The sequence below is a fragment of the Sinocyclocheilus grahami genome, unplaced genomic scaffold, assembly GCF_001515645.1.
Source record: "Sinocyclocheilus grahami isolate Dianchi unplaced genomic scaffold, SAMN03320097.WGS_v1.1 scaffold869.1, whole genome shotgun sequence".
Taxonomy (NCBI): Eukaryota; Metazoa; Chordata; class Actinopteri; order Cypriniformes; family Cyprinidae; genus Sinocyclocheilus; species Sinocyclocheilus grahami.
In genome coordinates, this window is record NW_015506048.1 from 394652 (window position 1) to 409859 (window position 15208).

Consider the following 15208-nt stretch of genomic DNA (forward strand, 5'->3'; position numbering starts at 1 on the left):
TCTCAGATGACCACCGGGACAAGACCACAGGAACCAGATGAGTCCTCTGCACAATGTGACTTTGCTGCAGCCTGAAATTGAACTGCTGGTTGTCTGGTCAGAGGAGAACTGGCCCCCCGACTAAGCCTGGTTTATCCCAAGGTTTTTTCTCCATTCTGTCACCGATGGAGTTTTGGTTCCTTGCCGCTGTCGCCTCTGGCTTGTTTAGTTGGGGACACTTCATTTCCATATCGTTGACTTGATTGCAAATGATTGCAAAGATACTATTTAAACTGAACTGAGCTGGATGATGACATCACTGATCAGATCACAATGATGAACTGCCTTTAACTGAAAAATTTGTGTTTACTATTGTCATTTTGCATTATTGACACACTATTTTCCTAATTAATGCTGTTCAGTTGCTTTGAAACAATCTGTATTGTTAAAAGCGCTATATAAATAAAGGTGACTTGACTTTACTTAAGCCACTAGTTAATTTATCTGGGCTCCATTAGCCCAGAAACACATTTAACTCAGGTCACTAGTTTAAGCTATCTGGTCAACTGATCAGGTACACACAGCAATAGTTTACTGGCGTTAAGCCATTTGGCAAAGCCAGCCCAGGCTCACATAGATAGCAAACACACAGTCTCACAGCTCTCTAGAGCAGCAGCAGTACATATGTCTTGGTAATAGATCTGGTTGTTCTGGGGGGTTTTATCTTTTATATACCTTCTGCCTTATAGGGATGATTTTAAGAATATTATTGTAGAGCAGCAGCATACATATTTAATTGTTTTGTTTCTTCTTCCAGCTTTGTTGGGGGGTTATTTTATATGCTATTTTTGCAGCAGCAGTATGTCTTAATTACTCATGGCGCCATATCGCCATATGCATTGGCAGTAGCAAGTTCCTGTACATGCTTGCAGCAGCAGCAATAACCAACAGCAGCAGCAATTCAGCAGCAGCGTAGCAGATCTGTTCCGCCAAGACCAAATACACTAACATTGTCATATCCATCACCATGCTAAAATGTTCCGAGAGTTGTCATGATTGAAATAGAATATATAATTTTTTTTTTCAATCAGTTGTTTATGTTAATTTAAGATACAGCTGACTGTGTTTACATGAGAACTCCACACTTTTGTCATTTGTACATAATTGTGTGTATGTCTTACCATTCAATTGCATGCTGTCTGAGAGAGGCAGCCTTCTGAATGTGCTTCAGGTGTGTGTCAATCAGTGCGAGAGCCGCATTGAGTCTCTCAAAGTTTTCTGTCATATTCAAGTTCAAAGCCTTCTTCACATATACACTGCAGTATGATTAGTGGCATACTACAGTGCACATATCAAACAAAGAGGGGGTGGAGTTTCAGATGGAAATTCTAAATAATGATTAGTTGCAGTTGAATTTTGTTACTTTTACGACAAGAATAGCAGAGGTCCCTGGTGAGCTTCAGGTATATATTTACATGTGGTAACGCAGCCGCTTCTTTTTAAGGTCCAATTATTCCCTTATTAACTTATTAGCATGCATATTACTAGCATTTGGCTGTTTATTAGTACTTTGAAAGCATATTAATGCCTTACTCTGCATGAACATATTTTAGATCCCTTAATATTACCACATACCTAGACTTAACAACTTACACACTATTAATAAGCAGTAAATTAGGAATTTGAATTTGTAGTTAATACTTAGTAAATATTGAAAAACGGTTCTTAAATTAAAATGTGACCCTTTTTGTCACTAACAATCCAAATATTCTTGCATATTTAGATTTATGTTTGTAGTTGTAAACTGTTAATTTTGACAGCAAATTTAGATTTTGTTTTAATCAGTCTTTGGAATAAAATTACATTTAGTTTTAGTCACATTTTAGTCATCTGAATTGTTTTAGTCTTAGTCTAGTTTTAGTCAACTAAATATCATAAGACTTTAGTCGAATAAATCTACAGTAAATGTAGTCAACTAAAATCTAATGGGTTTAGTTACAGTGTAATGCATTTACTAGGCATTTCTCCAAACTCATTATGAATTCCAGAAAACATCAGGTAATATGAATGATTTAAACATGCAATATAGACACAACTGCTTTGACACATAACATGTCTTTATCTCAAAATTAAATAAAACCACTTCTCATAAAGAAACAAGAACATGGTCCTCTTTTGAAACACCAAATTAAATACCGGTTATATAATGTGCATTCTTTATAACAACTTGCATACAACATCCTTCATTCTTTCAAGCAGACATATTTATATAAATTAAAATTAGATTAATCCTTTTTAGGGCTACTAAAGTGATTCATTCATTCTCTCTCTCTTTTGTTGATTCATTAATAATAAGGAAAAAGACAACAACTACATTAGTCTTAAAAACTTAAATTAGCCCCTTTAAATCTGAATGCACACATATTCAATATAGTTTACATTAACTTAAGATGTAACCGGGTGTGTTTACATGAATACTCGTCAAAAGGGACAATTTGAGATCGTTTTGTGTGTATTTCTTCATTAAGATGCGAGAGAGAACTGAATTCAGTAATCGTGCACTGTTTGATAGGTACTTTTGTGCAGGATTCGGCTGTGTGCACTCAGAAAAACAGATCGAATTAAGTACTCTTTCGCGTCGTCACACTTTTCAAATTTATCCATATGTCTGCTCTTCTCTTTCTCCCAGACTGACATTTTTTATGTTTTATGAGCTGTGCAGCAATTGTATGCAAACTTATGATCAGAGAGTTACAGTTCAAATGTATGCATTCACCCTCCTTCCCACGCGGGAGATTCGTTCTGACTGGATCTCTGTCCAATCGTATCTCCCTAATATTTAGTCTCGGTTTTTATTTGTTGATGAAAATGTCAATAGATTTTCGTCATTGTTTTTGTCATTCAAAAATAGTTTTTATTTCGTTATTGTCTCGTTTTCGTCTGTGAAAAAATGTCTTTGACAAAAATCATGATGAAAATTTTTTGTTAATGAAATTAACTGGTTGTAAAGCATTATTTGTGGTAAATCAAATAGATAATTTAAATAAAATTAACAATGCTGTTCTGCAGTGAGAGACATCTAGGTGAATGAAGATTGTTGTGTAATATAAGCATGTGTAGAAGACTGTTAAATAAGGAAAATAAGTGGATCAGTGAAAATACAGTTTTAAAAAGAAAGTCAAGCAAGGGAAGCTGAATTGCTACAAAAGCTACAAACAATCCCTAGCTTTTTAAATAAAATGCAAAAATGTATTATAACAACAACAATGTTTCTCCTGAACCTAGGACAAGTAAAGCTGGTGCCACGCTAGCCAACTCAGAACAACTCTGAATGGAGTTTGAATGGAGGATGTCATGTTTAAAAACTGTTGTTGTTGCTCCTCATTCAGTAAGCCTGCCACGCTCACTGATTAACCCTCAGAGGTCGACAAACGCACTGGCACGTTTTGTGGCATTTTGTCCTGATAATGCCAAAAAGTACTTAATTACTCAGATAAAAGCAGTACATCATTTAAATCTATAAAGGTCTACTTTTATTTGTGTACACTCACAATATCAACAAAACATGGAGCATTTGTAAAATAAAGAAAATTCACAGGGTGCATTTTCAGCCGTCTTGGTCTCCGCGAATATCTGTTTGAAACGCGTCACAAAAAAGAACCAAAACTCAGTGAATACTTGACACACAGACATGAGAAATATATCTATAGAAAGCTTGAAATGGGAACTTCCGGTTATGACGTGCAGCTGATAAGTCGCATGAATCGGGCTCGCTGCTGAATATTCGTTTAAACTCTTTCAGAAAGGCTAGAACTCATATAATAAGTGTTTGAAAAACACTTTATAGTTCGGCGGGACAAAATTCCACCCAAAACCACCAAACCTGCACAGCATCCGAATCCGAAGCTGTCTGGGCAGATGGAGGAGGAAGGCAAGGTGCTTGCTAGCTAGCAAGAAGCTAGCCGAGCCACAGAGTGAAGATAACGCAGCCACAAATGACAATATCCTACGTGCCGTTCAGTCTTTGAAAGCCGATTGTTCGAGACAATTCACTGACAACATGGACGCTATAAACGGCATAAAATCAGATCTACTGTCACAAGCACAAAGAATAGGAGTGGCTGAAGAGAGGATCGCACAAACTGAAGAAAGCTTGAAGTGTCTACTTTTAAATAAGTCTTATCAAAAACAAATATTCTGTGATAAAGTAATCAGTATGAAACCATTGCAATGTCCAGTTTTCCCATCTGACTTCATTGTCTCTAATGTGTTCATGCCCATGTGCCGAGTCCTATCCTCTTTATATGATAATTAGCCATGCGAGAGCCCACATCACCTCCATACACAAAGCCAGTTCATCTCGCCTACTTTTCGTTTCTGGAAGAAGACGCGCTGAGAGGAATAACCCAGAATTTACCTCAGAAGAAGACGCACTGAGAGGAATAAGCTTTGTATTTACCCAGCCAACAAAAATACGTGACTGTTACTAAATACAAAGTGTACTGCAACATAATCTGGTGACCAAAGTTTAGTTGTGGCAGTGTAACTAGTTACGTCGTGGCAACCGGTTTCACAAACAGACTTCTCTTGTTTTAGTCATTTAGGTTTAAGTGAAGACCTTAAAATTGCTTGATCTCAGACAGGAATCATGAAGAATCACAACTGAATGAGGGAAATGCCTGAGGGAAATATCTGTATCAGATATGAGAACCAGAACAGAACTGCTTGTCAGTTCTTTTAAAGATGATCATTGGTTGGAGCCATCATGCCTGTATGTCCTGGCCCTCCAATAGCCTTCGATATTTTCTAACAAAACCAAAGTGTATTTTCAGTTGGACAACGAATTATCTCAGCAGTTGAATCAGTGCAGTCATAGAGAGTGACAGTCGTGTTCCAGAAGTAAAAACATTTTTTTATCCATAGGGAAATCAAGTTTTTAATGATAACTTAAAAACCTTTAAAGACCTGTTGTAAGTTCACATCTGTTTACATTATTTCAGACATACTTTTTTTTTCTTTTTGTAGTATAGTGTTTAACAGCGGAATACATGAAAAAAGTATGAGAATAGAACACAAATAGCTTTAAACTTGTTTGTAAATAGACTGGGTGGTACATTTTCTGGCATGTTGATATCACAAGAATTCTCAGAAAACCAGGTGCTTTATAATTAATCAAATTCATTTTTAGATTTATACTTTTAAAAACAATAACATTTTGTGCGAGGCCTATATAAAAAGATGAATTAAGAACTGAGTGGTCCTTAAACTGATAACCCATCAGTTCAAGGACCACTCAGTTCTTAATTCATCTTTTTATATACTAAGAAGGAAATCTTCATTGACAGTAATAAGCCAGACAGCAGAGAGCATACCTCTTCCAGTGGTACCTCCAGGTCTTGGTTCATGTCCATGGCAGGAAACAGTGGCTCAGGACTGTCCTGCAGCCAGATGAACAAAAAGCCCTCAGGAACACCCTTCTGCAGCTGTAGCAATTCCAGCTCAAACAGCAACACTGCACTACTGGGTACACCCAACGCTGCGGGAATGGAGAGAGAGACAGACAGAGGAGATCAGGGAAAACGACCAAAGACCAAAACCTGGATGATATAATACTTTAAAAAGCGAAAAGAAGCATGTTTTTGCAATCAGAATTTTAAACGGGTAAACTCCTGGAAAGTTTTCAAAGGTTGTGGGTTTGAGTCTTGTACTGGCAGGGACTTTCAATACCATGACTGAGGTGCCCTTGAGCCAACTGCTCCCTGGGTGCTGCAGCAAAAAAATGGCTGTCTGTGTGTGTGTGTGTGTGTGTGTGTGTGTGTGTGTGTGTGTGTGTGTGTGTGTGTGTGTGTGTGTGTGTGTACACACTTTGGATGGGATAAATGCAGAGCACTAATTCCAAGTATGGGCCACTTCCTGATGTGCAACCAAACCATGTGTGTGCTTTTGCACAGTGATCACTACAACATCATGTTTTTGCATGAACACATTTCAATATATAATCGTGTAGTCATCAAAATTATTGTCCGGTGAGTTTTTTATAATAGATTCTGGCTAAAGAAGTATGTGAGGGTCAGTGGTGTAACCCTTGGTGAATTTCTATAAAAATGGTTCAAAATTTTCATTTTTATTTTTATTTATGATTTTTTTTTTATTGCAAGTGTTTCCATTGTTAAAGAAAAATTTTCATGTCAGAAGTTTAGTTTATTTTAACATTATTGGTTGAAAAACAGCTAAATTCCGCTTATTAGTTATGGCACCTGTGATTGTCCTGTGCTTATGTCAGTCAAGAGAGTGTATATTTTTTGGTAAAAGCAAGTGCGTATGTTATCAGCATGATAACAGATAATGCGGCATTAAATATAGTCTAAACTGTATTGATTGAGTGTTAAGTAGAATAGTATTCTGTTGTGAAGTCGACAACGTTGAGTTTTGGTAGAACTCAATTTAATGCCAAATTGCTATTGCAGTGAATTTTAAGAAAGGAACTTTAATAAAGTTCATCACTTATGTCGGCAAATTTGAAAGAATCAAAGGTAATCTAAATGATCTAAATGACTGTTATTGCACTGATCGATTGGGGGGGGGGGGGTCATGCTTGTCATGTGACACGCAGGAGCCACGATAGCACTGTATAACTGATATAGCCTTGTGTCTTTTAGTTTTTTTTCCTTTTTATTCAAAATATTCCCAAACGTGTTAACTATATCATGGAATATCTCAATTCTCAAATTTGTGTAAGAAAATGCATTTTGCACCTTTATATATTATGTTAGTTGATCTATAACGGGCGATGGGCAAAGTAGCTTAATAGTGTAATCTATTAACTACGCATAAAAACCCCTCTTTTTACTTAAGTACCAGATATGGGTGTCATGCCATAAAATATTTTTAATACGACTGACTTTGTATTTAACGTGAATTTAATAAAAACATTGTAAGTTACTAATTATAACACTTTCATTGTACAGAAAGAGAGCAAAAAAATACATTTTCAAAGAACATTTTCACTGACTTCTGTCAAGCTGAGTTCAAACAAAAACTCCTAATATAATCACTGAAGCTGTTTACACTGTGAAATGAATATCTTACTTACATTGTACACACATCTGCACTTTCTGATAAGAGAATTCATCAGCGAGCACGCTCAGTGAACAAAACCCCGGCATTTCAGCGATGACTCATCTGAACGCCTCTGACTGGCCATTGCATTCATAAGCTCAACAAAATCGTGCGTGATATGTTATAATGCGCAGCGCTGTAAAAACACGTCTGTCTCTGGCTCAGCAAACGCAGATTTGAATGTAGCAGCTGGTGATGTGCCGCACTGAACGATCTAATCACACTGGTGTAATTGTATCAAATATAAAAATATTATTTGGCTATTTTTTGTCTTGTGGAAGCTGCATTCAAAATCTGCTTGGCTCAAAAATCTGAGGGGCACGTGCCGCCTTGGTTTGAATGACGTCTCTGCCCTAAACGAACAGTGCATAAGGGTTAAGGATTGCCTGACCCTTTCTACTTTGTTGAATTTTTGAAGGAGAGAAGTGTTAGTCCTTATTTAATACTGTGGAATAAGTAGTAATAAAATTAATAACTGAGCATGCTGTGTAGCTGCATCTTGAAACTTCAGAGAAATAACAATGGGAAAGGAAACATGCATTTGTAGATTGGCATACTTAAAACATACATGCACACAAGAATATTATAATGCCTGTATATAAACATATTCAGGCTGCAACCCAAATATAGACCTTAAATGGAATTTGATGTGCATATAAATATAGTCAATATTTGTCTTAACTTTTGTCTCGTTGTACTGAGCTCATCGCAATGCATTCTGGGATTAGAATTCTAAGTGTAGGATATAAATGTGATGCTTCCTTGGATTTTTCCGAGCGCATAATGAAAGCATACTTTTTTCTGCAAAACTTTTTGAACAGCCAACTGGAAACGTAGTGAGGAGACTAGGTTTTGGAATAGTGCAATTATTTTGAAACACCACTGCACAAACTGAATTGACATTCTAAAAAGTTTTTGATGTTTATTTTGAGAGCGTTTACTGACCTCCATTGGTGCCGTGTGCAAGGTGGGGCGGCACAGTGATCTCTCTCCTTTCTAACACACACATGCCCTGCAAACCTTCATCCAGACCGGCGATCAACTTCCCTTGACCTAACGTGACACGTGGGGGTTCTGGAAAATCATCTCTGCAGATAATACATTACTAATGCTTAGAATACTAACAACGCCCCCACAATTTTATTGCAATTTTTATTTGATTAAAGTGTGTTCTGCACACCTATCCATTGATAGTCTTACTTATACCAAAAGATGTCATGCCGATTTGTGAACCTTAGTTACACCATGTTCGACCATCAATAGCCACCTTGTTAAATTAATAAATAACCACACATAGTGCAAATGGAGAGCACTTACGAAGAATAGAGATGTGTGGCATCCAGCAGAGAGCAGTTGTAGCGGTACATAATCAGGTCATTTGCAGCACTTGTCAGGTTGCAGTCAGCTGGTTTGTAGATCACTTTGATGTCCACTTGGTCTTTAGGGTTGTGAAAGTCAATGATATGCAGGTCAAAGATGAGCACAGCAGATCCTGGGATCAGCTCACCTGAGAATGCAGATAATCGTCTATAATGTTAAATAGATTAAACACAGTGAACTACTGCATGTACCATGTAAAATATCTTTATGCCTACAATGATAAGTTTTGCAAATTTATAGCCTATCAGATAATTGAAAAAGTTATTGAAACTAAACACAAGAATGCATTCTGTAACATTTCAGCATGCTTATGTTGCATTATGTAAATTAAAAGCTTCCAGTGCTTTTTTCTTCTCTTCTAATTTCCTTCTAATAATCACCTGATCCATTCTCTCCATAGGCCAGATGAGGCGGTACAGTGACTCGTCTCCACTCACCCACACAGACCCCCTGCAGGGCTTTGTCAATGCCAGCAATCACATAGCCCATGCCAATAAACGTGTCGTAAGTGCTGTTTCGAGAATAACTGAGGATGTTTTTTTTAAAAAAATTTAAGTTAGTAAAATATACAAGATTTGATGTGTTAGCAGTCTCGTGAAATATAAATGATCTGCATTTTGCTAATGGCAACACTTCAACACAAAGATCTGCAATACACTTCGTTGTATGAAATGATCTCTTTTCCGAATGCCAGACTGACCTGGAATCGAAGACAGTGCCGTCTTGAAAGGTTCCATTATAATGGTAGCGTATGAAATCTCCCACCACTGCCCTTCTCCGGCATGGCTGTGGGATCTTTTGAACCTCCACATTCACATCATCCTTCACGTTATACACGTCCACCAGTAACACGTCAAAAACTAGAGTTGCATATGGAGGGACCTTTGTACCTAAGGGTGAAGTTCCTTTAGACTATGCTTCAAACAGATCACATTTTCTGAAATCCAGGATCTCATAAAAGATTTAAAAAATATTTCACTTCAAAAATATGGTCACACTTTACTTTATGTTTTACACCTTATGAGTTTTATAGCTGTAAATGTATAATAATTTACAGTAAAAATAAATGTATAATAAGGTGTGTATAATAAATGAGTAAATATCAATCAATATCTGTCATATAAATCATGAAATAATTATACCATATCCTTTGTCATCATAAGCCAGAAATGGTGGGATAATAATCAATCTCCTCTCCCCAACACACATGCCCAGAAGGCCTTCCTCCATGCCTCTGATGAGACTGCCCTGCCCCACATATGTGTCATATGTTGAGTTTCGAAGATGGCTGTGATAAGAATTTACAGGCAAAATAAAATAAAATAAAAATTAATCATTCATTTTTTTTTGTATCATATGGCTTTGCTAATAAATACTTTGCTAGTATTTATGTACAGCACTTTGGTCAGCTTTGGCTGTTTTTAAATAGAAAATAAATGTGCATGTGTTTAGAAATAAATGTGCCTTACCTTGCCATATAATAATTACACATATACAGTAGTCCCAAAAGTATTCTGACATTTTGTGCCACAATTAAAAATGTAATAAAGTGTTTGCATTATTTAACAAAATATCAAGCGGCATTGGCTTTAAAAAAATATATGCTTTACACTTTTTTAACTTTTATACATAATAAAAGTTTACAGTATAACACAAAGTCAATTCAACTTCAGGCCAGGGATATACATTTGTACAGTTAGGACACACAAGTGATTGGATTTTTTTCTCAACGAATTCTGTGACCTGTGCTGGAAAATTAAAAAAAAATGACCTTCAAAATTATGTATGATTTTTTGGAATCGGGCAAAAAATGACTGAGCTACACCCCTTTGAAGTCAATAGAGTCAGCAAAGTCAGTTCTGAGAAAAATCAAGTTAAAGTTTTCTGAAGGTTCAAAAGCAAAATCACAGAGAAATGTTGCATCTTTTCCTCTGAAAAGCAGTTCAATCAAGAGCAGTGAGTGATTCCCTCTTTTCTTTTATTGTTAGATTAACATTAATGCGAAAGATGGCCTATATATTACAGTAAGGCCTACTGTACTGCACTGATCTAATATGTTACACATGAGATGTTTTTCCCCCAACAGTTCCCCAAATGTTCGCTTAAGACAAACCAGATTATGTTTGTGTGAATACTGTAATTCTGTGAATATGTGTTATATATTGGGATTATGCACCGCCGGAAGAGCCGTTATGTGCACACTTCGGATGAGAGTCAGTGCGAGTGGAGAAAAGGTACTCCTCTCAAAAAACATACAAATAAAGATAATTTTAGATGTTTAATTACATTGGTATCACTAGACGAGGGCTTAATGAACTCGTTTTTGTGAAAACTTCAAATTCGACTAAAATCCAAATGTTTCACTTAGCTCAGAATTAGCCTGTGCACATTCACACTCCTTTTGCCAGCACGGGTTACACACACAATGTATATAAGTAAAGATTTTCAACTTGAATCTTTCATTCATAAAGATCTAATTTATTAATTAAGTGTTCCTTTAATGAGAACAGCACATATAATTAAAAACGAAGACTTTATTTCCCCCCCAAAAATTAGTTTTGTTATTATTTTGGCCTACCTGGAATCAAATAGGTTTCCGACTAACAAAGATCCATTGTAATGATAACGGACAAAGTCTCTGGGCATCACTGTCCTTTTGCAGTTCTGCTGTTTGTGAAGTGTACGAATTTGAACCTTGTCTTCTTTATTCCACAAATCCAGCAAAAGCACATCAAACACCAACGTCGCATCAGGTGGGATTACTAAACCTAGAGAGAAACGCCAGTGCTGAGTCAGATGGGATAACTGAACCTAGAGAAAGTGTGTACTTTTGATTAAAACCAACATGCCCTTTTCTTGTGTGAAAAATGTTAGTTAGTAGACGCTACTAACTTACTATATCATGGTCCTAAAATCTCAATAAAGTTGAGTGGAATCAATTAGTGGAATCAAGTGAAAATTATTAGAACATTATTAAAGAGGATGGCCACACCTTATGTTTATGATACCATCATGCCAAGTTCAAAACTCTAACATCGTAACATTCAGTTCACCATCTGTTATCAGTTAGTTTCCATGGTTTTTCATTGAGTTTATTCATTTCATATGAATATGAAATTTAAGCTGTTTCTTTCAATGCATTGTCCATTGTTGTGTTTTGCTTGTTTGATTCTGTTCATGTTTGCAAGTGTACTGAGTTCTTTGTTAAATAAATGAAATACTGCTGCATTTTAGATTTTTACTCATCATTTATTTCAACCATGCAATGTATTAATTATAATTAATTATTCAAAAAAGACATTTAATAATGTAGACAGTGAGCCAGTGAAACAAAATGATTATTCTTGACATTCTTTTTAGGTTTTATGTTTTGTAACCATAAAACAACGTTACCATAATGTTGCAGGGTAGATATTTTTAAACAACCTAAAATAACAGAATATTCCCTAATAGTTACTTTTAGTTTAATATTTTGCAGCCATAAAATAATGTTCCCAGAACATTGCAGGGTAGTTATTTTTAAATAACCCAAAAATAACTGCTACAAAATGTTCATTAATAGCTATTATTAGGTTATTATTTTTATAACCATGTAAACTACCCTTACAATTACAAAGTTGCCGATGTTTATGTGTGATGATCTATACAGAGGTCTGAAATTGATTTAATACAGCATTTAATAAAATGTAGAAATTAGATAAATCAAAACACGTTATAATGATCAGATAACTTTATAACTTCAAACTTTATAACAAAAATATTAAAGTGCTCCTATTTTGGACTTTTGTTTTTGAAATTACCTTTCATGCAGTGTGTAATGTGTATGTGAATGTAAATAAGTCTGCAGTTTTAATATATATATATAAGTTATATATATATATATATATATATATATATATACAGTATCTCACAGAAGTGAGTACACCCCTCACATTTTTGTAAATATTTTATTATATCTTTTCATGTGACAACACTGAAGAAATGACACTTTGATACAATGTAAAGTAGTGAGTGTACAGCTTGTATAACAGTGTAAATTTGCTGTCCCCTCAAAATAACTCAACACACAGCCATTAATGTCTAAACCGCTGGCCACAAAAGTGAGTACACCCCTAAGTGAAAATGTTCAAATTGGGCCCAAAGTGTCAATATTTTGTGTGGCCACTAGTGCTGTGCTCAAAATATCCATACGACGATGTATCGGCACAGAGATTTGACGATACGAGTATCAATACAGCTGGCCCTGTATCGATACTGTGGCACGTGTGCAGCAGTGGACCACGCTTAATAAAACGTTTAAAATTTAGTAGAAAAGTGCGAGGTTTCTAAAAAAGAATGAATAGAGCATCTGTTAATAATCTGGCCGCAGAGGAACACAACGGGGTTGCCTGATATAAAGAGACGTAATCCCCAAAAACAGAGCTTTACACTTGCGCAATACAGAAATATCTGCTAAACGTGCTACTTATCTTTGTCAACCTGGCAACCCTGTGCTCACGCACTCTCTCTCCACTGGATAAATGCGCTTGCTTTCTGAAAACACCGCTTAGCTTGCAGTTTAGCTATCTCCACTTCAAGTCTATTCTCAGAAAAATGTGATTCATCAACTGTTCATTTACGACAGAGAGAGAGAGAGAGAGAGAGAGAGGCTGTGAATTACCACCGTTTTGTCGCGTTTCTCTATTAACAGTGAAGCTGTGGCTTTAATTCCTTTAGAAACAATGATGCTACTAGCTCCTTGTTGAGAAAGATAATGTAGCTCTTGAGCGATTAAGTTATTTAGTTGATAAAATTGCGGGGCAGCGCTAAAAAGTTTGTTCCTGAATGTCTGAGTTCGGCCGCAGCGTGATCTGTGTGTGTGACTGAACTTAACACCAAACTGCTTGTTTCACACAAATGCTGGCACAGACGTGCATGTTCGGCTAGAGTCGCTTTGAACTCGTGCATCTTCGGAAGCGGAGCTGCGCGGAAAGTTACAAAAAATGTTGTGCACACCGCCACGCGAAACGACGTTGCGCGCACTCAAAGCGAACTTGCTGACGCTCGAGTATAAATCAGCCTTAAATCTATGGGCTTACATTTCTGCCACAATTCTGCGAGCGAAAGATCATATTTTGAGCGCACAAAAGTGCATTTTGCACGCACGCGATCTGAGTTTGTGGAGAAAATGTTCGTTTCGCAAAGAAAAAAAGTCTTTAGAGCGCACGGAAATCAATTTTGCTTTTAAAATATGTTTTTGGATGTATGCAGACTTTTAAAATGTGCTTGGAAAAACATATAATCAGAATATCAACTTGCATAATAATTATGCATGCACTGTATTTGTCCTCTTCTGCTGTCGAGGTAATGCAAGAAATGTTGTGATTGGTTGTCAAGGCAGCCAATCAGAATTTAGCAGCCTCTGTCTCTGATTGGCTGGAATTATGGCACATTGTAACGCTGGGTTGTGTTGAGCACGCGAGCTGTTGACATTTTGCGAGCACAGAGCGCATCAGGTGAGCAAGCTAGTGGAACGTTGCACGCACAAAAGAGAAGGTTTGCACACATCCAAAAATGTACTTTAAATGCAAAATTGATTTCCGTGTGCTCTAAAGACTTTTTCTTTGCGAAACGAACATTTTCTCCACAAACTCAGATCACGCGTGTGCAAAATGCACTTTTGTGCGCTCAAAATATGATCTTTCGCACGCAGAATTGTGGCAGAAATGTAAGCCCATATAAATCAGCCTTTAAGCGTTATATATATATATTACCCCAGTGACTGTCATTAATGTGTGCAGCTATCTTAAAGAATGTAAGACATTTTAAAGAATTATAAGACATTAAACTATTTACCATAATATCTTATTTTGAATATGTTCAATAAGTTAATTAATTTAAATTTTCTTTCTGCAGTTTAACTCTGTTTCAACATATTTATTTATCATGATGTGGAACAAATCAGAATTCTCCCACATACCTATGTGATAGAAAGGGTTCTCATTTGGTACATGTTAATGAACAAAAATCCGTATTAGGACAACTGTGAACGCATTAAGATATATTACATTTTTTGTCATCTCTCTCATATTAGAATATGTATTTATTTATTAGGGAAAAAAGACAGTGTTACCAGCTCCCAAGACTCCATATGCAAGATGAGGAGGTATGGTGATCTTTCTTCGCTCGTTTACACACATGCCCTGAACTCCTTTATCCAAACCTGGAATGACTTTAGATTCCACACCCACCTGCCCCACGAATGGAAAACCCTTATCCAGGCTGAGGGAGAAAGGGAGGAGAGAGAAAAAGAGAAATATACTTTATTCTAATCATTTTAAAAACAAATTACAAGCATACAGTGGGTACGGAAAGTATTCAGACCCCCTTAAATTTTTCACTCTTTGTTATATTGCACCCATTTGCTAAAATCATTTAAGTTCATTTTTTTTCCTCATTAATGTACACACAGCACCCCATATTGACAGAAAAACACAGAATTGTTGACATTTTTGTAGATTTATTAAAAAAGAAAAACTGAAATATCACATGGTCCTAAGTATTCAGACCCTTTGCTCAGTATTTAGTAGAAGCACCCTTTTGATCTAATACAGCCATGAGTCTTTTTGGGAAAGATGCAACAAGTTTTTCACACCTGGACTTGGGGATCCTCTGCCATTCCTCCTTGCAGATCCTCTCCAGGTCTGTCAGGTTGGATGGTAAACGTTAGTGGACAGCCATTTTTAAGTCT

General features: G+C 36.4%; 1 protein-coding gene across 1 annotated transcript in view; it reads right to left on the bottom strand.

Moving 5' to 3' along the window:
- fkbp10a (FKBP prolyl isomerase 10a) overlaps nt 1-15208 on the bottom strand; it is a 28507-nt gene that overhangs the window by 6482 nt on the left and 6817 nt on the right. The window contains exons 2-9 of the mRNA XM_016248197.1: nt 14591-14739; nt 11057-11246; nt 9621-9766; nt 9179-9368; nt 8859-9004; nt 8416-8605; nt 8044-8186; nt 5352-5515 (exon numbers count right to left, since the gene is read on the bottom strand). Coding sequence (XP_016103683.1) covers nt 5352-5515; nt 8044-8186; nt 8416-8605; nt 8859-9004; nt 9179-9368; nt 9621-9766; nt 11057-11246; nt 14591-14739 — 1318 coding nt within the window. The remainder of the gene's footprint in view (nt 1-5351; nt 5516-8043; nt 8187-8415; nt 8606-8858; nt 9005-9178; nt 9369-9620; nt 9767-11056; nt 11247-14590; nt 14740-15208) is intronic.